General features: G+C 38.0%; 1 protein-coding gene across 4 annotated transcripts; it reads right to left on the bottom strand.

Annotated features, from left to right (window-relative positions):
- Window positions 1-3,336: 3,336 nt before the first annotated feature.
- THAP12 (THAP domain containing 12) lies at window positions 3,337-26,452 on the bottom strand. 4 transcript variants are annotated; one of them, XM_066249840.1, is made up of 5 exons: window positions 26,043-26,451; window positions 17,045-17,165; window positions 11,973-12,080; window positions 7,113-7,149; window positions 3,337-5,628 (listed from the first exon to the last, which is right to left on the bottom strand). In XM_066249840.1, the coding sequence occupies exons 1-5, from the start codon at window positions 26,129-26,131 to the stop codon at window positions 3,695-3,697; spliced, it is 2,289 nt and encodes a 762-aa protein (XP_066105937.1). In that variant the 5' UTR covers window positions 26,132-26,451; the 3' UTR covers window positions 3,337-3,694. The 4 variants fall into 4 exon arrangements, with proteins under 4 accessions (XP_066105937.1, XP_066105962.1, XP_066105954.1 ...); XM_066249865.1 differs by having other exon boundaries at window positions 25,927-26,046; XM_066249857.1 differs by lacking the exon at window positions 26,043-26,451 and adding an exon at window positions 25,800-25,922.
- Between the last annotated feature and the right edge of the window lie 3 nt (window positions 26,453-26,455).

Here is a 26,455-nt window from a genome sequence, read left to right as displayed (position 1 = left end):
CTGACAACTTGAACGATATATTCAAAGAGCTGTGTAAGCTCTCAAGTATAACTATTAATAAACACTGCAAGTACAATTTTCCAGTTTTATAACTTTATCATTTTAAATAGCACTTAAAAAGTGGCTGTCCCTAATATGAAACGAAAACCAGATCCAAATGTTACTGCAGAGGAAGTGCCTCTTTCAACTCAATCCACTATTTACCTTACACAGATATTATTAAGAATAAAGTAAAAATTATATAAAATTATTAATAAAACATTTGTTCTTTTACTTTACAAGTAACAAATTCTATGTCAGGCTTTCAACTGTGTTAATTTTCTTTCCCAAAAATGAGAGTGGTATGTCAAAAGCAAAAAGTTCTTCCAATTAGGTAGGTGAAACCTTGAATAAATTTTCCTAGTTTCTTTTGCAAGCTATTTAGATGATATGGAATTTTTAAAAACTACACAAGGTTTTTATGGATACCTATATGCTATTTTCTTTTCCTTTAATTTCAATTATCTGATTCACTTAACTTTATAAAAATGTGTGTGTGGTAGTTTTAAATAGCAACTAACTGTGGGCCAACTCTGGGTCATACGCTCTGTAAGAAAGTGCATCAGTTATTGCTAGCACTTAATCAGGAAGCCTGGCACACAGTAAGCACCCAACCAATATTTATGGAATAGTCACTACACCTACCACACTGTCTAGTTTTGCAAAAATGACAAACTGATTCATTGTAGGGAGACTATCACTGACTCAATCTACCTTCAAAGATCAGTTTGTGAAAATGCCTTGTAACAAATTAGGGTTTTTAAGCTTTCAATAAATTCTCAAATTAATTTAGAGAACATACAGGGATTATAAAAACAAATGATGGGCACCTTAAAAGGTGCTTATTGCATGAATGTTTTAGACACACTATTATGGCAGACTGAAAGGGGCCATATTTTGCAGTTCCTCCCATCAAGATGCAGAACCTATTTCTTCATGCTTTGATTCTGGGCCACCCTTGTGACTTGCTTTGACCAAAAGAATGTGGTGAAGGCAATGTTTTGTCAGTTCGAGCCCATGCTTTGACACTACTGCCACTGCCCTCTTGGTACCGAGACCACCATGCCATAAGCCCCAGATAAAAGGCCACATGGAGGCCCAGGAGTTTTTTCCAGCCTGCAGTAGTCAGCCTGCTAAATGCAGACAGCCCAGAAGGCACTTGCAAAAGAACCGCTGAACCAAGCCACAAAACTGAGAAATGATAAACTATTTAAGCCACTAAGTTTTGGGATGTTGTTAAGTAGTCATAGGTAACATAATAAATTATAAGGTCTACCGGAAAGTTCTGTCCGTTTCTATCACAAGTTTTGACACGTAAGCACGTTTATTTGGCGTGTGTGTCTATTTTTATCACTTAATGTATACATACTGACATAGCAAATTAACTAAAACAAAGTTGATTCACGTTTGTCTTATGTGTGAAGCCATAGTGTACCCATAGCTACTGATAAAGTTCATTTACACCACTGTAACTTTTACGAAATTTCAACAAGGAAGAAATGCTACAGAAGCATGTCTGTCACATTCACCATATTCCCTGGACTTAGCACCCTCCGACTATCACTTGTTTTTTTGTCCTTACAAAATTTTCTGAAGGGCAAAAAGTTCAAAAATGAAGAAGATATCAAACAAGCACTGGTTCAATTTTTCGCATCAAAAGAAAACATTTTTCAAAAATGGGATATACAAATTGCCCTCACGCTGGCAAGAAATCATTGATAATAATGGCAATTATATTATTTAATAAAGTTTATTGATGGTAAGAAAAATTTGTATTTTGTTTTATTCCAAAAATGGACAGAACTTTCTGGTAGACCTTATATTTAACTCTCATAGCACAACTGTAAGTGTGGTTTTATAGTTTAGGAAACATAGCTGGGTTAAATGATCTGCCAAAGTCATATCCCTCTTAAATGCCCTAAGAACTGGATGCAGGTATTAAATGGCCAGCTGTGTCTCCTTCACTGCCATCATGAACCTGAACAGTACTTTCTGCCAATGACAGTGGTAACTTAGAGCTCTGGCTGTAAGGTCAACTCTGACACTTTCTTTATAACCTGCATAGGTAATGTGTTCTGATTTGACACAGTCTGCCAGAATGGTCAGCAACAGGGAAGTACACTGCCAGCTATCATTAAGACTCAGCACTCTACAAATATGCCCCATTCTGTTTTCTGAAACTCAAGTAACCCTAACTTATACCAACATAAAATAATTCAATAATATAATGCAATTATAGTCATTCATATACATTTTGCCAGAAAGTTACACAAACCCTGACCATTTGTATGTCAGGGTTTATTATTTAAAAAATCAGTTAAACATTACATTTAATAATTTATTTTTATTTATTTTAGATTTTTACTTATTCATTTTTAGAGAGAAGGGAGACAGAAAGAGAGAGAGAGAGAGAGAAAGGGGGGAGGAGCAGGAAGCATCAACTCCCATATGTGTCTTGACCAGGCAAGGCCAGGGCTTTGAACCAGCGACCTCAGCATTTCAGGTCAATGCTTTATCCATTGTGCCACCACAGGTCAGGCTACATTGAATAATTTCTTAATTAAAATGTCTTTACATAACCCAAATATATAAAGTAAACCATAAACCAAAAAATAAATGTAAACTTATCCTCAATTGTGAAGATGATAAATATTTTTGAAAAGGGAATTTACCAGAAGAATCTATTTTGTCCACACCAAAAATAAGGTACCTGAACTTTAAAGAAAATTCACATTTTATTTAAGTTGAAATAAACTATACAAAATTTATTTTCCTCACCAAAAATAACAGCAATATTTTTTGCATTATTCCTAGATAACCACAAAACACATTTTTGTAGGTTTTCCAGGTTTTGCTTATAAATCAAGACGAGGCAGTAGATTCAGTCATGGAAAAAGAATAAAATAGACAAATCAGTTGTCAGCATCCATGGCCTCTGATCCCATCTTGACCATGAAACAGAAGTGTTTGACATAATACCTGCTAAAAAGCTTATGAGGATAATAGGCTCAACAAAGGAATGTAAACAGCAACCACCAGATGTGCAACAACAATGGCAGGTTCTTCCATTCAAACTTTAACAGTAACGCGATCCTTTAAGATCATTGAATAAAGACAAAATTTACACTGAAATCCTTGCTTGGCAAGCTCATGTTTCTTTCATTGTCTGGTAATTCCCTTAACTGTCCATCACAGATTTTTAATAGCATACTTAAAACTCCTGCTATTCAAAGGTTAGTCGTAAGCGTCATTGTTAAGATTTCATAAAATGTATTCTTTTCTCTCACACCTTCTCAAAATTTATTTCTTCAAAGAACTGATAACTCAATACCCAACAACTGGATCTACAGTGATAATAAATGTTATGTCTAAAATGACTTAACTAAAACAATTCCAAAGTGCCATCAGCAGAGATCACACAGAAGTGCCACATGGCACTTTTGATGCTGTCTTCTGAAGGAAGTTAGTTCTCCAAAGCATGAGAGTTCAAACAGGGGCCATTTAAACAGGCATATTATCAATGGCTAATGTACTCAAGAGATTCAGTGATTAAGTGGCCTACATACACCTTATAGCTTTTCTATAAGATGTTTTCAAATTTCTTACAGATTTTTTTCAGTGTCAAATATAAGAGAAACTGTATCTTGAAAGTCTCTCAGGTATTTTCAATGGTTTCGGAATTATCTGTAGGAAGCTCTGATTTAGCTGTATAGAGTTTGATATATGTGTCCACCATTAAATCCAAATCATGTTTTATATCAAAATTTATGTTAAGCAAAGCTAAGTTACTTGACCTTTGGTCTGTCAAAGTATTCCTCAGGTAGGCTTTGAGACGCTTTCGCCCATTTTCATGGCGTTCATTCTCAATCTTCATCACAGGAAGAATACATAGGACCTTCAGCAATGCATAAACATTAGGAAAAAACTTGATGTCTGGCAGGTGGAGGGCTTCATAAATGGTGGATGGAAGCTCTATATCTTTCCCTCTGTGTTTCCACTTGATTCTCCAACAGTGCAGCTCAGCTGAGAGGGTATCAGGATTGGGTAAGTCGCTTCTGTACATGTCAGCATGGTGCTCCTCCGATGTATTGAATTTGAGCTGTCCCATGACAGAGGGTACCAAAGATAAGCATTTGAGAGCTTTGAGGTGCTGTTCTGAGAAAATATCTTTCAGTTCCTGGATAATATGTTCCACTGTTGGAACACTTAGAGCTTCTTTATAGTAACTCTCAGAACTCATCTGAGATTCCAAGTTCCCTTGCTGAGCCCTGCGGAATTTCCCAGGGAGCTTCATTTGAATATCAAGTTTGGTTGCCAAATTGGTGGCTTCCTCAAACCAAAATTCATGATACACTTCAATATTTTCCATCACTTCATTTAGTGAATGCAGCACTGCAGTCAGGCTACTGGCTGCAAAGAAGACATCAGAAGTTTGTCCCTGGAGATTTTTCCCAAAGGCTCTTGTAAAAGATAGAACATTTTTAAGAACGACAATAGTAACGATAAAATCAAAATCTGTTACTGCACTACAGAGTACAAATGCTCGGCCTGCTATACAGTTATTCCATCTAATATTTGTGTCATTATTTATACTATCTAAACATAAAACAAGTGCTTGTAGGAGGTCTACTAAAATTTCAAAAGCATCATGCCTGCCTGTCCACTGAGAATGGCAAATTTCTTTTAGTTCTTTACCCTTTTCTTCATTGTTATGAAAGAGGGCAGAAATTACACTGTCAAGCTCTAAAAGCAGTTGTGGTGATCGATGGAAAAAAGAACAAACTTCCTCAATTATTCCTAATGCAACAGACACTCCCATAACAGGCACTGATTTTGCCAACCACATATTTAAGGCACAGGAAGAGCAGAGTGTATAGACAGCTTGGGGATATTTCTCTAAAAGTCTAGAAGCAACAACTTTCATTTTGGAAGAAAATCCACTGGATACAATGTAAGCCTGGCCTCGACAATATTCCATGTTTAATCCCCACTTCTCAGTTATCGTAGTGTGAAATTTCATAGCCAAAATTTCGGCATCAGCTTCATAAGGCAAGAAGCCCACAAATTCCTCTCTCAGGTTATGAGCTTCATCAACAAACCTCACCAGCACAGGCAAGTGCTCTTCCCCTGCTATGTCCACTACCTCGTCAGTGATAATTGAAAAGAAGTGAGAGTCTCTCACTTCCCTCAGAGTTTCTTCCCGAATGCAGCTCTCACAGATCTCTAGCATCTGTTTCTGCTGTGTTTTAGAACAGAACAATGTGTTGACTGCTGTTGTCTCAAAGCGCTTTCTCAGAACCTCTTCACCAGAATTTATCCGGCACTCCAGCAGCGCTTGAAAGTTATCAGGAGTAAAGAGACCTTCTGGGATTTCATCAGCTTCATGTCCATCTAGAGGTATGTTTTGTTTTCCCATAAGAATCAAAATTTCAAATAAAGATTTTAAGTATTCTTTGTTTTCTTTTTCTTCAAGGGTTAAAGGTAAAACATCTTCATCCTGTTCCTCAACCCCTTCTTCTGCACTGGGATTCTGAGCATTGCTGTTGTTTATTTCTTTATGTTTTTGTTCCTGTTCAGAAGTTTCGTCAACTGGAAAACAGATTTTATAAACAGACTTATGAGGAACCATACAAACAAAAAAACAATACATTCTTGATCGGTTAAACATTTAAAATCTACAAACTCATTTATTCAATGTTCACAGAGCATCTACTGGACCACAGATTAGGGTCAAGATTAAAATAAGACACACTATAGTGGATGAGACAAACTCTGAACAGATAATTTAATCATACATGCTACTACATGTAAATGCTCTTGTAACAGAGGAACAATTTCTTATCAACTTAACCACAAGGCACATCACATATAGAGTAATTAGATAGTCCATACCCTCAGAACAAAAGAAGAGAATACTTATGAGGTACAGTGTTAACATTCTATATGTATCCAATTACTTCCTCTACAGGAAGGTGGTAACAACTCCATTTGACAAATGACAGTAAATAACTGCTCAAGGTCACAGATGCAGTTAGAAAGATGGAGGTGAAAGTTAAATCCAAGCTTGTCTGGCTCCGAGGTCCATGCTGATGCTGTTTCTATCAAACCATTAAATCTATACTTTTATATGGGAGATAAGAAACCTATAAAACCAATATAATATAGAGTATAGTCATGCAATTTTCAGGGTTAATAATAAAATATTAGAAATCTTAGCTTAATTTCTTCATATTTGAATGAGAAAACTAAGGCCTGGTAGTTAAGTGTTCTGCCCACAGTCATATGCATAACCCTGCAAATCCTGGCCACTGTGGTCCCCTCTGGGTTCATGTCTAACCATCACAGGTTATTAGAAACTCCAACAACAAAATGAATGTAGTTCCCAAATCTAGCACCATGTTTCAAGCCACTCTACTTCTGTACAGAATAACATTCCCTCCTTTCTTTGCCTGAGTCCATGTCTCCTCATCTATAAAAGGGGGAAATAATAGTAGTTACTTTAGGGCTACTATGAGAATTAAATGAATTGATGATACAAAGTAAGGTACTTAGAATAATGACTTGGCACAGTAAGCACTCAATAAAAAGTTATGTTAATAATAGAAGGAGGAGTAATGGTAATAACCGATTAGAACAAAAATAATTTTTATCCTTTATCCTTTAGTGACATGGCTCAGGCATCAATACCTGCAGTAATATTGGACTCCTACCCTCAATAAGGCTAAGTATTCCCACAGCATTTATGCCTAAACAATTACACATTGAATAGAGAGATTCCACTTCTGTCCTTATTGCTACATTTCCTTCACTATACTGGGACACTATCTGTGTGCCTGCCACCCCCATTACACTGAGAGCAGCTAGTGGGCAAAGTGTATGGCATAGTGGCACTCAACAAAGATAAACTAAGGTTTCAGTTGCACAAAGCATTCCAAGCCACAGGACAATGCTTACCATACTCTTACATCATTCTTACAGTGGGTTTTGGACATAAAACATATTATTTGTCTTTATCCAGCTCAAGGCCTTTTAAAAAGGCCTTCAGAAGTTGAGTCATTAACACTAGCACTTACTTTTTTTCTGTTTCAGTGTCCTGATTTCATCTTCACTCTAAATGACAAGAGGAAAAAAGCTTTAAGAAACTAACTCCAGTATATCATGAGACGCAGAAGTAAAAAGTATATTTGGAGTCAAATTTAATTCTTTTAAGAGCATAAATTCTTTGTATGACATACATTCTTCAAATAGAGATGATGAGAAAACCAGAAAATTTAATTTGCTAATGACTCCAAGCGTATAATAAAATACTAGAGGGGAAGGACTATATCATTTAACTTACTTTATACCTAAGTCATCATAAGTTTGGGTTATAAGTGTTTATTGGCTCATAAAAGGCATGAAATTATACCATAGCACTTGAGATTAAATCCAAAGGGACACAAATCACGCCCCACCCCCAACTCTAACTTAGGGGGTTGATACATAAGAGAGAATTGCTAGATTCTACAACCTACTACAAGAGCTATGACAAACCCCTGGGAAGGAGAAGTGACACAGTGGCAATATGGAAAAGAAATGAATGCACACAGCATAGGTGGCAACTTTCCAGTTGTGTCTTTTTCTCTTCCACTAACCCACTACAACAATCAGATCTCTTCCTCTAACCTACTACCACCTCATTATTATTCCAGGGCAGAAAACAGCGGCACCAAGTGGCAGCTGGAGACAGTAGGGTACCTGCTGGGCAGCACTGGATATGATACTGATATGAAGAAATGTCAGCAGGCTAGCCAGCCTGAAACTATCCCTCCTTAGCCTGTGGACTACAGTTAGGAGGATGGCAGGTCTGGAACAGTGTGCCTGCTGTAAGGTATTTGAGGTTCCCTGGGGGGCAGACTACAGGGAAGTAATAGCTACAGGACAGGAAGTGCTGAGCTCCTCACCCTTGGTACACATACAATACTAAGGAGAAAGCTGACTTAAAGTATTCGGCATTGTGTAGTATCAGCATTCATCTATGAGAAGTCCCAGAAAAACAAACAAATAGAGGTGAAGCAAGAAGGCCCTCGCCAGGTAGCTCAATTGATTAAAGCACTGTCCTAATAGGCCAAGACTGCAGGTTCAATTCCTGTCAGGGCACATACAAGAATCAACCAATGAATGCACAAATAAGCAGAACAACAAATCAATGTTCCTTTCTCTCTCTCTCTTCCTCCCTCTTTCCCTCAAACCAATTTAAAAAGAAAAGCATAAAGAAATAACAACTGAGGATTTCTCAGAACTTAAAAATGTTTAAGTCTAGATAAGAAAAAAACCTCACATCTAGATATAGTTTAGCAAAACTAAAATGTCAAAAATATATACAAATATATAACCTGAAGATTTTGAGGGAGAAAAGGTAGATCACCTAAAAATAATCAAGAATCAGACCCTGCCTGGTTGGCTCAGTGGTAGTGTTGGCTTGGCGTGTGGCAGTTCTGGGTTCAATTCCTGGTCAAGACATAGAGAAGAAGCAACCATCTGCTTCTCCATCCCTCTCCCTCCCCTTTCTCTCTCTCTCGCTCTCTCAAAGCCAGTGGCTCAGTTGGAGCAAGTTAGTCTGGGGCACTGAGGATGGCTCCATGGTTTCACCTCAGGTGCTAACAGCTCGCTGCAGAGCAATGAAGCAATGGTGCCACATGGGCAGAGCATTACCCCATAGGGGGCTTGCTGGGTGGATCCTGGTCTGGGGTACATGTAGTAGTTTGTCTCTCTGCCTCCCTGCCTCTCACTTAAAAAAAAGAAAAGAAAGAAAGAATCAGGCTGGCAAAGACTTCAACAGCAATAATGAATGCAAAAAACTAGAAAGAATCAGCATCACATAGACTGTATTCATACTCTATGTATCACCTAATAACATCTGATATAAAATATACAAAATGGTTTTAAAAATAAACCCATATCTAGAAACTAAAAACAAGATTTTTTTTTTCTTTTCTTTTTTAACAGAGAGAGAAACAGAGAGAGGGAAAGACAGGAACGGAGAGAGATGAGAAGCATCAATCATTAGCTTTTCGTTGCGACACCTTAGTTGTTCATTGATTGCTTTCTCATATGTGCCTTGACTGTGGGGCTAGAGCAGACTGAGTAACCCCTTGCTCAAGCCAGTGACCTTGGGTCCAAGCTGGTGAGCTTTTTTGCTCAAACCAGATGAGCCCGTGCTCAAGCTGGCGACCTTGGGGTCTTGAATCTGGGTCCTCTGCATCCCAGTCTGACGCTCTATCCACTGTGCCACCGCCTGGTCAGGCATAAAAACAAGAATTATACTATGTTAAAGAAATAAGGGAAATTACAAAATACTCAAAGCTGACCAAGGAAAGCACTACATGTCTAAAACATGAGATATAGCAAAAACCTACTTAGAGACATTTATAACTTAGAATACACATAAATAGCTAAATATTCAAGAGCTAGAAAAAGAAAAAAAGTAAATCTCTCAACTCAAGAAACCAATAAAGTAACTCACTAGTATTGTAATCACTGATAAAACTAACCATCATTTTCTTGAAGACTATTAAAATAATTTTAGGATTATTTGGCAAGCATTCCAAATCCTAGATGAAGTTCATAAACTTGTGGCAACATATGAAACACACAGAAGAGAAAACCAATAAATAAACTGAAATGGCAATCAAAATATTTCCTCATCCACCCAAGCCCTCTGATGGTTTATCACATTTCAATCTAACTTTGCAGAAAACCTATATAAGTTGTTCTAAAAATAAAAGAAAAGCTTTCCAACTCATTTTATGAGGCTAACAGAACCTTGGTATCATAACTGGATAAAAGAATTACATAAAAAAAATTACAGGCCAAACTTACAAATGAAAAATCCTAAATAAAATATTGACCAACTAATTCCAATACTGTATAAAAACAGATATATTGCAACCAGGTAGGGTTGAGCAGGGGAATGTAAAGATGGTTCAACATAAGAAAACCCATTAATGTCTATTTACTACATTAAAAAATGAAAAAAAAATCGTGAACTTTTCTACTGAATAGATGCATTTAATAAATTCAACAAGTTAAGACAAAAACTCTGAAAATGAGTACTAGAAAGGAATGAAGATTGTCTTAGCTTGACAAAAACTATCTTAATACCAATAGCAAACATCAGACTTAATGGAACAAGGAAAGTATACCAGGTGTGATGTTACTGGACTGTTCAACACAGTAGCAGAGATCTTAACTAAACAATAAACAGACAACAGAAAACAATTACAATTATAAATTGGAACAAGAGATAAATCTGTCCTTCTTTGTAGATGATATAATCAACTACATAGAAAACCCGTAGACTATTAGTATTAATAAAAAAGGGTCTTCAAAGCTGCTGGAAACAATCTCATCCAGAATACACAATCGATACCAACAAAAACCATGTCTTCAGAAAGTCATCTAAGGAAGAATGTGCATATTTTCTTTTATAGAACTAGAACAAAATCCCTAAAAATTTTTTCAATTTTTTTACTGCATTCCTAAAAGTATTTTAGTAAGTCTTTTCAAAGAACTGATATTTAGTTTTGTTAGTGATTTTTGTTACTTTTTAGCCATTTTATTTTGTGTGTGTGGTTTTTTTATCCTATTTATGGCTAGGACCACAATTTTGAAAAAAGAGAGCTAAGAAACTGCCCTATATGCACGATATACTTTAAAGCCACAGTAATAAAATCAGTGTGGTATACCTGCAAATAAATATTCCAAAAGGACAGAGGACTCCCAGAAACGGCCCTGCATATGCATATATGTAAACTTGTATATGACTGAGGTGGAAGGTCATACCAGCAAAAGAAAGGATGGATTAATAGACCAGGTTGGGAAAACTGGTTTTCTCTATAAGGAGGAAAATAAAATTAGATCTCTACTGGATACCATACATACAACTCTAAATGGATTAAAGATCTAAATATGAAAGGTAAACATAGAGGAAAATCACATAAATGTTATCTTACAAAAGCACATACTAGGTAGACTGAAATGACACATTGTATATTAAAGACACTAGCATGGGCACCAACAGTGAAGGGTGGAAAGGTAATAGTGGAAGAAGAAAAAATAACAAAATAAGGGCTTTGCTGGTGGTAATGATAAGAGAAAGCCATGGACTGAGTCTGAGTAATTTAATTTTGTTGGCCTAAGGTCAACAAAAAGCAGGTAGGTTTCGATCATCAGAACTAAAGGATATCAAAGGAATGTAAAAACATGCATAAATGACACTATATACAGATTTAGACGCTCTTTCTAAACCTTGCCGGTAGCTAACAGCAATAAGACCTTTTATCTCTAGGCAAAACTATTCATGTCTTAACTTTTATACTTTTCCTTTCTGTATCCATTTGTGCTGAATTCTGGAATATCTCAGTTCCACTTTCTTTACTGTAAAAGAAAAGGTAGTGGGTTTTTTGTTTTGTTTTTTTCCCTTCCCAGGAAGAGAATGAGCTAGCAGCCTGTAAACACATTGACCCAAGTCAATGAGTATCAACTGGCTAAATTTGAGAGAGATTTTCCAATTTAAAAATAACTACCGTATTTTTCACTCCATAAGATGCACCTGACCATAAGACACACCTAGGGTTTTAAGGAAGAAAGTAAGAAAAATATATTCTGAACCAAATGGTGTGTTAAAATATTTAATAAAATACCTTATTTTTCACTCCATAAGACACACAGGCATTTTCCCCTCCACTTTTGAGGGAAAAACAGTGCATCTTATGGAGCGAAAAATACGGTAATTATTTTACATTCTGGCTACTTAAATAATAAACACAGCATGCATTTCCTGTATTGGGACCTTTGAAATAGAGAGCAACTTGGTTCACTTTTAACATGAATACATCTATGTGATTTCACAGTATACTTGGGGGGTGGGAGTGAAAAGCACATTGACATACCAATTCTTTTATTCGTTTTCTGTGTCTACTATGTGGATTGTTCAAATGACTGGTAAGATCAAATATTGTTGGTATTGCATTATCTCGAAGAACTGTCCTATAAGGACTCTGAAAAAGAAAAATGTGTTAATTCAGAGCTAGTCCTTAAGAATGTATTACACATAAATAAAATTCTATGTTAATGATTTCCCCCGTATTCCTTCAAACTCTAGAGAGAGACTTGAAGAATTGATGGTGTCAATCCAGATCAGCTTATTATTTCTAACATTTTCTGTATTTGCCCTTTTGGCAATCTTACTATTATAAATAAAAGAACTGAACTAATAATAATAGGTATAAAAAATAAATTGTATTTGCATTTTGCATATGTATTTTTAACCAGATTCCCAGCTACAGTACTTTATCTTTTCTGCCTTTCCACGAGCCGACCCAAATCAACAGCAGGCACAGTTTTTGTAAATAATTTATCCTCTTCTATGCTCTATAATAATTCTTCCCTCCCTTACCTGCTTTTCAATCCACTTTTGCTATTATTTCTGAGAAGTATCAAGACACAATGAAATAATATGGAACTAGGAAACATGAGACCTAGAAACTAGTCCAAACTCTACCAGTGACTCACTGTAAGAACCCTAGTCAAATACTTTCACTTTTTGGACCTCAGTTCCTCAACTGAATGAACTTCAAGTATTAAATTAGATCAATATTTCCCCAAAATGAAGTTATTCTCATACTAATGATAATAATTCTTGCCATACAGTTATACCACCTGTACTTTTAAACAATCCACTCACTTTTTTAGTTAACACTACACTAAGCAATAAAAACTACAAAATAATGGTCTGGTGAGATTTTTTTTTAACACATTTTATAAAACTTCTAAATTAAAAATTGATTCATTTGCCACCTGAAATCACTCATATCACAAGAGATATACATGAACACATTTTTGCAAACACTGAACTAGGTACAGGTATTTCTAAATCCCATTCTAATTCTAATGTTCTTGTCATTGAAAGATGTCTATGCTCTATCCTAATTCCTGTTAATCCAATCCAATCTGGCTAACAGCTAGATGTGTTCTTAGATGGTGACAGTTTCCACAGCCAGCCCAGAGGAAGTCAAGTAGAGACAAGAAGTTTTTTAAGAGGTAGAATAGTTGCCCTGGCCAGGTAGCTCAGTTGGTTAGTGTCATCTCAGTACCCCACGATTGTGGGTTCAATTTCTGGTCAGGGCACATACAAGAATAAACCAGTAAATGCATAAATAACTGGAACAATAAAACAATGTTTCTCTCCCCCCCTCCTAAAAATCAATAAAAAAAAGCAGAGAAGCAGATAAATAGTAGATACTATATCACCCCCAGCTCATCCAAAAAAGTTGTGCCATTAAATTCTTCCCAAATTTGCACTGATAGACAAACCATGCTTGGTTTTTTTGTTTTTTAGAAAATTAAATTTAACGGGGCGACATGGGTCAATAAAAGTATACAGGTTTTAGATAAACATCTCTATAGCATTTGAAATGTTATGTTGTGTACCCATCACCCAAAGTCATATCACTCTCCATTACCACATACTTGTCCTTCTTTACTCCCCTCTCACACTCTATGCTTTATTTTTAAAAGCTTTCTCCAGAGAAGTGATTGTTTCAAACTTGATTATTAAAACCTGGTCAAAATATATGCTAAACAAAAATAACAATGTCTATATTTTTTTCACCCAGGGAAGGAAGGTTAGAAAGACATGAAGGAAAATTACAGTTTACCCTTGAACACCACCAAACTGAACCGCACGGGTACACTTACTTACATATGTGGATTTTTTCGAGAAATACTGTAAATGTATTTTCTCATGATTTTTTAAATAACATTTTATTTTCTCTAGCTTACTTTATTGTAAGAATGCAGTACATAATACATAAAACACACAAAATATGTGTCAATTGACTGTTTATGTTATCAAAAAGGATTCTGTCAACAGTAGGCTATTTTAGAAGTTAAGTTTTTGGAGAGTCCAAGTTTTATGGATTTTCAACTTCATGGAGTGTCAACATCCCTAACTTCCATATAACTAAAGAAAACACACTACTTTAGGTTTTATCCAGAGTTGTTAAAACACATCTGGGAAGAATTTCTATTTTTAGAGTTAATATTTTCTAATCAATCCTATGCCTCATAGAAAACACAAAGAAAAATTTGATTTTTTTAAAGTTCATTTAGAAAGTTACAGAGGTAGAAGTGAGCTAGCTGGGCTGTGTAGGCTCAGGAAACAAGTTACAGAAGCAAAAGAAAAGTCCTTGGGAGCTTAGGAGAGGGAAGGGCAAAGGTAATGCACTTGGGGTGGGGCAGAAGCTGTGGGGAAGTGAAGGCCGGCATGTACTGAGAGAGAGAGCACTCTGAAAACCTATTTTTTAATGACACCTAGCTTCTAATGCTGAGCCAGTTATCCTGGTGCTACCAAGAAGTCTGAATCAGGGATTGATGCAGAACACAATCACTAAATAGAGCAAAAACTATACAATACCCAGAGTGTTTCATCTTTCCCACTTAGCAATCATCTCAAAAGGCAAACATACATAGTCAGCTCTTAGTATCCTACCAATGATTAAATAAGGAGAAAAGAGATAAAATATTCTAATAAATTTTTAAAATTCAAATCAAGTTAATTCGCTATCAAAAATATTACAGGACAGAAAACAGAATAAATGAATGAAAAACATGCAACTTTTTATAAATATTTATTTGTAAGTATGCATGCCAAAAGGGGCTATATTCAATTCATGTAAATGATTATTTTAACTCAGTATTAAAAGTTAATCTTGCCTGACTGGTGGTGGCACAGTGGATAAAAGTGTCGACCTGGGATGTTGAAGTCCCAGGTTCAAAGCTCCGAGGTCAATGACTTGGGCGCACACGAACTCACCTGGCTTAAGTAAAAGCTCACCAGCTTGCGTGTAGGGTCACTGATTAGCATGAGATCACTGACATGACATGATCCCAGAGTCACCAGCCTGAGCCAAAAAGTCACTAGCTTGAAGCCCAAGGTCTCTGGCTTAAGCAAGGAGTCACTGGCTCAACTGGAGTCCCCCAATCAAGGCACATGAGAAAAGCCCTAGCTGGTCGACTACAGCATCAGCCTGGCATGTGGAAGTCCCAGGTTTGATTCCCAGTCAGGGCACATAGTAGAAGTGCCCATCTGCTTCTCCACCCTTCCCTCTCTCCTTCCTCTCTATCTCTCTCTTCCCCTCCCGCAGCCAAGGATCCACGGGAGCAAAAGTTGGCCCGGGTACTGAGGATGGCTCCATGGCCTCCACCTCAGATGCTAGAACGCAAGGAAGCATCACCCCCTGGTGGGCATGCCGGGTGGATCCCAGTTGGGCTCATGCCGGAGTCTGTCTGACCACCTCTCCACTTCTAACTTCGGAAAAATACAAAAAAAAAAAGGCACATGAGAAGCAATCAATGGACAACTAAGGTGCCACAACTATAAGCTGATGAGTCATCTCTCTCCCTTCCCTCTCTCTCTTTCTCACACACACAAAAAAAGGTTAATCTTTAACTTTTGAATTAAGGTATCTGGCTCTTCTTGAACTAGCCTGAACTAGCCACAAATGTTTACTGATTTGATTTTAAATGTCAAATTAATAAAGTCATACTCTTAAACGTTTGGATACAGATATTAGGTAATCCAGCTTTTAATAGCAATGTCTTCTACATTAGTAGAAGTAACATTTTTCTCATATTTGCATCAATTTATTCAAAAATCAAAGAATTGTGTGGAAAATTAAAAAAGCAAAAATAGCTTATCTTTCTATTCTATCCTCTGAATAAACAAGAATATGAGTGAACTATTTTTTAAATTTCTCATATTAATCTTATTGGAATTATCTAATTAAGATACCATATTGATTACTAAAATAAAAACATAAACATATATATGGCTTATGTATTTAAAATAGTAATTTGGGATATTTGTACTTACTGTCAAAAACATAACAGTAGTTTGGCTTTTAAAATATAAAATCTCTATTTTAGTTGATCATTATTACCCTTTTAACAAAGCAAGTCAAAATTATCCCTCAAATATTTGTAACTAAACTTTTGAACCGGAATTGGCTCACCTCCCAATGACTTCACAGTATCTGCTTAAATTAATTTTGAGAAATAAAATAACCCAATCATTCTTTAGTTTTCTGATACCTCTGCAAAATGTATCTGAAAAAAATATCAAAATAAAGTGCTGCATAACTATAGAATATGTTCAAATCAAGTTTATGTCCATCCCGATATCTGGGATAATATTAGTTATACCTAAACAAGAATTTATGTATTATTTAACAAAACTGTCTTCCTGACTAGTTTTCAGTTTTCAAATCTGCTCCATTTCAATAAAATCTGACCCATGTGTGCCTTTTATGAATCCTAGCAGTAACAGAAACAAAGAGTGTTAAAAATCTTAGGCCTCGGGAATTATCATGTCTAATCTAATTAGAAACTGGGGCCCAATAGGAGAAGTGACTTGGGCAAATTAACAGTTAACAGTAGTAACACTGTTAGTAATGAGAGAGATCAGGTCTTAATGTGAAATTGCAAATTATTAATGGAAATTTTTACATTAAAGGGATAGATCTGCTTCCTGTTGTAACTAGCACATAAAAATTAAGGGCTGGTTCTAACAAAACATGAAAACAAAGACCTCCATTCCTTGATGAAGATTTCACACACACAAAAACTCCAAAGAAATTGCTTCAAGTAAAAACATCAACTTTATCTTAAATAAATATACACTTTTACAATAAACTAAATTTTCTGAAGGCTACACAGGAAGTCTAAAAGTGGCTACCTCTGGTGAGTAGGAATGGGGCATCAGAAAAGGGGGTAAAAAAAAAAACCAACATGTTTTTCAGAACAAAATAGATACTATTCAGCTCCAAATTTGTCTTCCTCTTTAAAAAAATTATGATGGGGTATAAGAATATCCCTCCAACATTAATAGGGAAAGATTTATACTTCCAACCAGATAGTGAGTGAGCGAGAAAACCAAAAAAAACTACGCCCTCCTATTACTTACAGTTCTACAGATCATAGAGGTCTCAAAGTGTTTGGCACATAATCGATAATGTTTATTTAGTTGGTCAGGTGTTTTATCTTCTAAGTCTGCTCTCCTACAATTCTCCACCCACTTCTGGCACCTATAAATAAAGCCAAAATACAATTATGGAGTATGAGCTCAACACTTAAATTTCAGCATTCAGTTTCAAGGCAAATACATATTATGGACCATGGATTCCTGCACCCCCAACCCACAGAACAGAATATAATTCAGTGAAGTTGATTAATAAAAAAATAAAAACTGGAAGAAACCTAAGATATCATTTATTACATTCAATTACAGAGAAGATTAAGAACTAACTTCTACCTGGCCGTTGGTGGTGCAGTGGATAGTGTCAACCTAGTATGCTGAAGTCGCCAGCTTGAGGGAGGAATCATCATGATCCTATGGTAGCTGGCTTGAGCAAGGGGGTCACTGGCTCTGCTGGAGCCCCCCAGTCAAGGCACATATAAGAAGCAATCAATGAACACTAAAGTTATACAACTACAAGTTGATGCTTTTTAAAATTTTATTTATTAATTTTTAGAGAGAGGGGAGGAAGGGAAATAGGGAAGGAGGGAAGGAGGGAAGGAGGGAGGGAGAGGAAGAGGGAGGTGAAGAGAGACAGGGAGGGGGGAGAAAGAAACTGGAAGCATCAACTCATAGTAGTTGCTTCCTTTACGTGCTGTGACCAGGCAAGCCCAAGGTTTCGAACCAGCAACCTCAGCATTCCAGGTCGATGCTTTAACCACTGCACCACCACAGGTCAGGAGAAGCTGATGCTTCTGATCTCTCTCCCTTCTTCACTCCCTGCATGCTTCTCTATCTCTCTCCCTCCCTCCCTCCTTCTCTCTCTCTCTCTCTCACACACACACACACACATACACAGCTTTAAAAAAAAAGTAATTTGCTCAGAGTCATATACAAAATCAGCAACAAAATTAGAATTTAAACCTAAGTCTTTCGGCTCCCAGGACTTCAAGCATCAGAGAGAACTCAATCACCAGTGCTGGAAGTAAAAAGTTGCACAACCATAAGGCCAATAGCCTAACATTCCCCTCAAGATTTCAATTTAAACAAGTATAGAGAGCAACACTGTCATTGTAAAAACTTAGTAAGTAGATGTTCTATAAATTAACTAGAATTTCTTATGAAACCATGACAATCTTATTACAAACATGATTTATTATTTATAATGATATGTACAGACTAGATTTCAAGCTCCATGAATGCACAATCTAGTATACAATCTAGTACACAGGTGTTGAATATAGTGAACAAGACAAGGTCTATGCCCTCTTGATGCTTCATTATCTGTAGACAAACAAATATTAAGCACTTATTATGAGCCAGACACTGTTCTAAGCCCTTTCCAAAAAAGGGTACTATTATTATCCCCTTTGTGCAGATGAAAAAATGAAAGCATAGAAATGTTAAATAATTTGCTAAAGGTTACAGCTAGATCTTTCTCTCATTCCTCAAGTTTCTAAGAATAAAATGTCATGAATTGTGCCACAAATTTGAAAACATACTCATTTTATAATTCTATCATAGTATATTTTCTTATGTCTCAACATTACACTTCACCACTCCACACACGCTAACAATAATTCCCTCCACTCTCAATATGTATGTGACTTAAAACGATGATGAAATGTTGGTTATCTAACCTCAACTAAAACTATACCTAAATTGTACAGCATTTCATTCAGACAAAAAGCATTACTACATACAGTAATGATGGTTAATGTGTTCTATTTACACAATTGTGCATTATGATTATAAGCATTTCAGGTTTCCACACCCAAGAATTTGGTATAAAATCTGTCCCACTATAAGATAATTTGCCATACTCATACAGTTAAGTTTCTTTTTTTCAGATTCTTTTTCTAATTGAATTTATTGGGGTGACAATAGTTAATAATGTACAGTTCTATATACATCATCTATATATTGTATTGGGTGTTCACCACCCCATTAAATTTGTTTTATAATTCTTAAATCTGTGAAGACCTGCAGAGAACCCTATGTGATGTATTATCTCTGAACTAAGTTGAAACAGCTTTCTGATACCAAGAGCACTCAAATTCACTACACTTTTGTCTTCCATATGAAATATCTAGAAATAAATCTAAAGCAAGACCTCTAATAGAAAACAAAATTTTAAATAACTTAAATAAATAGAAGAATATACAAGTTCATGGATTGGTATGCTAAATCCTAAAGCAGGGGTCCCCAAACTAAGGTCCGCGGGCCACATGCGGCCCCCTGAGGCCATTTATCCGGCCCCCGCCGCACTTCTGGAAGGGTACCTCTTTCATTGGTGGTCAGTGAGAGGAGCATAGTTCCCATTGAAATATTGGTCAGTTTGTTGATTTAAATTTAGTTGTTCTTTATTTTAAATATTGTATTTGTTACCATTTTGTTTTTTTACTTTAAAATAAGATATGTGCAGCGTGCATAGGAATTTGTTCATAGTTTTTTTATAGTCCGGCCCTCCAACGGTCTGAGGGACAGTGAACTGGCCCCCTGTGTAAAAAGTTTGGGGACCCCTGTCCTAAAGTTATCAATTTTCCACAAACTGATTCAATACAATCACAATCTCAACAAGTTTTTTGTGTGTATTTGTGTGTGCGAGAGAAATGACAAGATGATTCTAAAAGTTTTTACAAAGAAATTTAAAGGATCAAGAATAGTCAAAACAATCTTGAAAAAAGAAAGCTGAAAGACCTCCAGTACCAGACACTAAGATGTGTTATACAGCTTTAAGACAGTGTAGTATGGCACAGGATAAAACAATGGAACAAAATGAAGAGCTATGGATACTTAAGACAAAGGTACCATTGCACAGCAATAGACAAGTTTTTAACAGTGCTGAGTTAGTTGAATATCCATATGAAAAAAAGAATCTTGACCCATATTTTTAAGCCATATATTCAAAAATAAGTTCCAAGTGAACTTTAGATATAGATAGGAAAGGTAAAACAAATAAAAGACAACACAGGAGACTACCTTCTTTATCTGGAATAAACAAAGATCTCTGAAAGGCAGCAGAGAGCACAAACTCAAGAGAAAAAGATAAATTATTTAAGCTAGTTGAAAATTAGTAACTTTTCTTCATTAAAAGAGGCCATTTAAGAGTGAAATGACAACCCACAAAATGGAAGAAATATCTGTAATACATATATCCAATAATGGATTCATATCTGAAATATATATGAAAGACTCCTAAAAATAAACTAGACATCTCAATGTAAAAAGGGCAAGAGACTTGAACAGGCAATTTGCAATTATTTAATGGCCAGTACAAATGCAGAAAGTATCTATGACTCAATTCCAATAAAATCTTCAGGCACTGGCTCTCTAATGTGCTTCTCCAGACAGAAACATGGCACACGTTACTACATTTTCATTGCTGAGAGAAGTGGGTTCTGTGTGACTGCCTCCCATGGAGGGAGAGAACATAAAGCAGCCTACAAATGAATGCCTCCATCGTCCACCTGTGTCTTTCTCCCCTTATGATTTTTTTTTCCGGATTATTTCTTTTTTTTTAAAGTGGTTTTTTTTTATTTTATTTATTTATTTTTAGAGAGGAGAGAGAGAGGGAGAGAGAGAAACAGAGAGAGAGAGAGAGAGAAAGGGGGGAGGAGCTGGAAGCATCAACTCCCATATGTGCCTTGACCAGGCAAGCCCAGGGTTTTGAACTGGCGACCTCAGCATTTCCAGGTCGACGCTTTATCCACTGCGCCACCACAGGTCAGGCTCTCCCCTTATGATTTGATGTGGGTTGTTACCATGTACACTGCTATAATATGTAAGTCTTAGCTGTGAGTACAACTATATGCTGAGTCCCATGAGTCCTAGTCAATCTCTGAATATGGGGGTGGCCTTGGAGACCCCCAACATAGTAATGATAGTCAGAACAGTGGATACATTTGGGGAGAGGTAACAAGAAGGAGTGTACACAAAGGAGACTTCTGAGATGCTGGTACTGTTCTATATTTCAAACATTACCTGGGTATGTTCATTCTGTAAAAATTTATCAAATCCTAAGGCTACCATTTTTGCATTTTTCTCTATGTCTATCATAGAGCAATGAAACACTCGTTCTTCCCCTTCTCTTAATAACCAAATAATCTGTTTGAAGTCTGACAGTGAAATCATACCACCAGGAAGAAGGAGTTTTGGATGGTAAGAATATTCTTTTCGTTTTTTTGTTTGTTTTGTTTGTTTGTTTGTTTAAAGAGAGACAGAGAAGAGAGAAAGAGAGAAGGGAGAGAAGTAGGAAAGCATATGGTCACTTCTGTGTGCCCTGACTGGGAACTGAACCAGGGACTTCCACATGCTGGGCTGATGCTCTACCACTGAGCCAATTGGCCAGGGTGGGATGGCAATAATATTCTATATTTTTTTTTAAGCCAGGAAAAAAAAAACACAATAAACTATACACCTATAATTTGTGATCTTCTGTATATATATATATATGTTTTATATTAAGTTATAAAAATACTATACGACCACAATAAGTCTTTTTTACATACATACATATATTTATGTGCATGCATATATACTTATACATACATACAAGTATTTACATACTTTATAATTATCTCTGTTATTCTTTTTACCAATGTTGCTCCACTCCTAGCTCTCCCTGTCACTGTTCTATGCCCTGTACTCCATACTCTGTAGCCTTTTCCCTTAGCAGAATGAAGTGACTCCCCAAATTCCTCTACTTCCAAACTGAGCTCTTGCCCTTCTCTAATCCCTTTTATCCTTGCTGCAGAGTATTTTAGAAAGCCAATCTGAGAATGTGTTTCTCTGCTATGATCATTCGTGGTATCTTACTACTCTTAGGATAAAAAACCAACTCCTCATATGTCTTAGAAGACCCGGCACATTCTGGACCTTGCCCACCATTCCACCTTCATATCATACCACCCACCTTCCTCACAGGTCTTACCTTCAGTTTTATGAATGCACTGTGGTCATTTCTATTTTATGGCTGTTCCCCATGCTGTTTATTCAGCCTAGTATCCTCTTCTTATTGCTTTTTCACTTTTGTACAGAAAAGCCTAGACAAAGACCAGCCCTCAGATCTTAGCTCAAATGTCATTTCTTGAGGGAAACTCTTCCTGATTCAGATGTGTATACATACATGTGTGAGTATGAGTATGTATATATACACACCCAGGTAGGTAAGCATCCCCAAAAACAACTTCTCAGTATATGGTCTCTCAACATACTATATATATCCTACCAGTTTATTATCATCAGTATGAACATGTCCTAATATCTCCCATCTTAAAAACTTCCTTAACCTTCATCCTCTACATAGGAAAACTAGTTAAGAGTCTACTTTCACTGTATCTACTTTCTTATCTCACATCCTTGATTCAAGGAGTCTTCTGCTTTATCCCTTTTCCACTGAAACTCCTCAAGATTATTAATAACTTCCATCCTTCCAATGGTCACCTTCTATCCTCATCTTACTCACATAGTACTACTCAACCAATACTGACCACTCTTTAAGTTTTATTTTTTAATTTTTTCCTTCAATAGTCTCCTACTAATATGCAGCATTTCTAAAACCATATTCCAAAGACTATTATTTTAAAAGGTTTTATGGTCAAATAAGTTTGAGTAATATTATATAGTTATCTTACTCTGGGGGTTTTAGATATTTCTGTGGGACTTTGAATAAATTAGCTAACTTCTTTGTGCCTGCATTACTAAAAACAAGGACTATCTCAAAAGTTATTACAAGTATTATATGAAATAATGTACATAAAACATATAGAATAGTGCCTAGCATACAGAATATAAAGTATGCTGTGAGAAGTATTATTATTATAACTCACAGCATTTTTACAGGACTAAATGAGATGATATGAAAGTACTTTAAGATCATATTTTAGCCTGACCAGGCAGTGGTGCAGTGGATAGTGTCGGACTGGGATATGGAAGACTCAGGTTCGAGACCCCCAAGGTCGCCAGCTTGAGTGCAGGCTCATCTGGTTTGAGCAAAAGCTCACCAGCTTGGACCCAAGGTCGCTGGCTCAAGCAAGGGGTTACTCAGTCTGCTGAAGGCCCGCGGTCAAGACACATTAAAGAAAGAAATCAATGAACTAAGGTGTCACAACAAAAAACTGATGATTGATGCTTCTCATCTCTCTCTCTTCCCATCTGTCTGTCCCTATCTATCCCTCTGTTTCTGTAAAAAAAAAAAATTAAAAAATCATATTTTATATAAGCAATTATCAAACTTAATATTGTCTCTAGGACCCTTTTACATTCTGAAAGTATTGGAGCTATTTTGTTTATGTGGGTTTTTATCTATCAATACTTTATAAAAATTAAAACTGAGAAAAACTTTGAATATTAATTCTAAAAACAGTAATCCCATTAAATGTTAATATAGATAACATTTTAATGAAAAATAACTATACTTTCCAAAATAAGCAAAAAATATTTACTGAAAATGCTTAGTTTAGTGAGAATGGCACTATTTTCCATTTCTCCAAAACTCTTTAATGTCTAGCTTAATAGAAGACAACTAGATTTTCACATCAGCTTTTATACAGTGTGTCCGTAAAGTCCTGGTGCACTTTTGACTGGTCACAGGAAAGCAACAAAAGACCACAGAAATGTGACATCTGCACCAAATAAAAGGAAAACTCTCTCAGTTTCATACCTATTCAGTGCAGTTTGATGTGGGCTCACGCACCGATTTTTTTAGGGTTTCTTAGGTAGCTATCCCGTATAGCCTCTACAGACTCGTCACTGACTGATGGCCTACCAGAACAGGATTTCTCCACCAAACTACCGGTTTCCTTCAACTGCTTATCCCACCAAGTAATGTTATTCCTATGTGGTGGTGCTTCGTTATAAACACGCCAATATTCACGTTGCACTTTGGTCATGGATTCGAATTTAGCGAGACACAGAACACACTGAACTTTCCTCTGTACCATCCACATCTTGACTGGCATGGCCGTGGGCTGCTCCGCTGTATACACAGTGTTACATCATCATTTGCCCATGTGCACATGCTGCCACATCATCCTACAGAAACTGGGAGGGTTTTCCTTTTATTTGGTGCAGATTTCACATTTCTATAGTCTTTTGTTGCTTTCCTGTGACCAGTCAAAAGTGCACCATGACTTTACAGACACACTGTATTTAATCTGTTGCCATACATTGTTTTTTTGGGGGTTTTTTTTGTTTGTATTTTTCTGAAGTTGGAAATGGGGAGGCAGTCAGACTGACTCCTGCATGCGCCCGACCGGGATCCACCCGGCATGCCCACCAGGGGGCGATGATCTGCCCATCCGGGGCGTTGCTCTGTTGCAACCAGAGCCATTCTAGTGCCTGAGGCACAGGCCACAGAGCCATCTTCGGCGCCAAGGCCAACTCTGCTCCAATGGAGCCTTGGCTGCAGGAGGGGAAGAGAGAGACACAGAGAAAGGAGAGGGGGAGGGGTGGAGAAGCAGATGGGCGCTTCTCCTGTGTGCCCTGGCCAGGAATCGAACCCGGGACTCCTGCACGCTTGGCTGACGCTCTACCACTGAGCCAACCAGACAGGGCTTGTTGCCATACATTGCTTTCGTTGAATATATGAAGAAAATCTGGCATCACACTGACATGCAGCTTAAAAGGTTATTAAAATATTCCTCCTTTTCTACAAAATTGTGTTGTTCTTGTCTAACCTGGGGTGGCACAGTGGATAAAGGGTCGACCGAGAATACTAAGGTCGCTAATTTGAAACTCCAGGCTTGCCTGGTCAAGGTACATACGTGAAGCAACTACTACGAGTTAATGCTTCCCGCTCCTCCCCTTTCTCTCTCTCTAAAACCAATAAATAAAATCTTTAAAAAAACACTTTTTTATCAAAGATGTTCTTTGATACTACACCAAAACTCCACCAAAAAGCTTTCTTAAATATTAGTTGTAATCTGGAATCTGAAACCAGACCAGTGAGCTATTTCACGCTCTAGCGGTTCTATTCAAGTCCACTGGTTTATCTCGCATTATGAATAGAGTTTTTATCCATACATGTCTTTTTTAAATCGTAAATTCCCTAAGAGCAGTGAATTTGTAAATTATTCATCTGTATATTCACAGTGCTCAGAACAATGCCCAGCACATAGTAGGCCTTCAATCAGTATTTGTTGAATAAACAGCACGTTATATTACAATCGTCTGTCTTTAATGGGCTGTGAGCTTTCTGCAGGCAGCAACACTTATTCACCTGTGAATTTCCAGCACTTAAGGTGCAGTAGGTGTGTTGATTTGAAATGACTAAATAAATGAGAGGCCAAGGAAAACTCCTCAGCCTTTCAATCACAGTCCCTATGCTATCCCCTCTCTGTAAGTTACAGAGCTACAATCACCTCAAGGAAGGTTTCACTTTCCTCACCCCCTCCCCACCTCCACCTTTCCGGCCGGTTAGCTCCACATAACCAAGCGAGATACGGAATAACGGCCAGAGCCAGAATTTGTACCAGGAGCAAGTCCGAAGGAGGGAGCAGTAGTGACTTGACTTGACATCAAAGAAGGTGCCCAGACTCTGAAGGGAAACACTGTTCCGGGGGGTTGTGGCAAGAAGAATGGACGCTGGTGACCACAACCATAGACGCCAAGTCCCTCTTTTCACAGGTGGGGAAACTAAAGCCCAGAGAAGAAAGCGACTTGCCCAATGTCACACAGCACGCTATCCAGGGCGAGAACCTACCTTATCCCGCCCGCGTGCCGCCTGGTTGCCTATTTCAGGTGGTGCCCCCGGCGCAGAACCCCCGCCGGCGCACGTGCTCCGAGGTCCCCGGGCGCCCGCCCGCCACTGCTTGCGGCTCGTTCTCTACCTGGGTCCGAGGCTGTGCCACCTCTACACACACACCCCTCTCACTCCGGGGCCCGCGGTTGGCGGCGCGCACCGTGGCGGGGGACCCCGGCTGCCGGCTCCGCGCCCGCCGCTCACCTGGCCGGATCCCGCGGGAACCTGAAGAAGGCCAGGTCCGACTGCGTGCTCTTCCGCGTACAGTTGGGGGCGGCGCAGAAGTTCGGCATCGTCGCCCGCCCGCGGGCCGGCCCAGCGCTCCCCTCCCCGCCTCCTCAGGGCAGCCCGCACGCCCGTCGGGGCCGGGGAGGGGAGCCAGGCCCGCGGGCCCGCCGGCTCCGCAGGGCCGGCGCGCCGGGGGGGAGGGGCGGGCGAGCAAGAAGCCGCGAGGGGCAGGAGGGGCGCCGCGGTCCGAGGCCGAGCTGGGGACGCGGCTCCACAGTGCTGTGAGCGGCCGGGAGGATTTACCGCCGCCGCCGCCGCTTGTGCACCTCCCGCCCGCCCGGGACGCTGCCGCCTCCTTCCCACAATGCACCCTGGCGCCCGGGGGTGCC

This window comes from Saccopteryx bilineata, chromosome 1, assembly GCF_036850765.1.
Source record: "Saccopteryx bilineata isolate mSacBil1 chromosome 1, mSacBil1_pri_phased_curated, whole genome shotgun sequence".
In the NCBI taxonomy this organism is placed as follows: Eukaryota; Metazoa; Chordata; class Mammalia; order Chiroptera; family Emballonuridae; genus Saccopteryx; species Saccopteryx bilineata.
The sequence above is the reverse complement of the archived record's forward strand: the minus strand, read 5'-3'. Positions and strand labels throughout refer to the sequence as shown.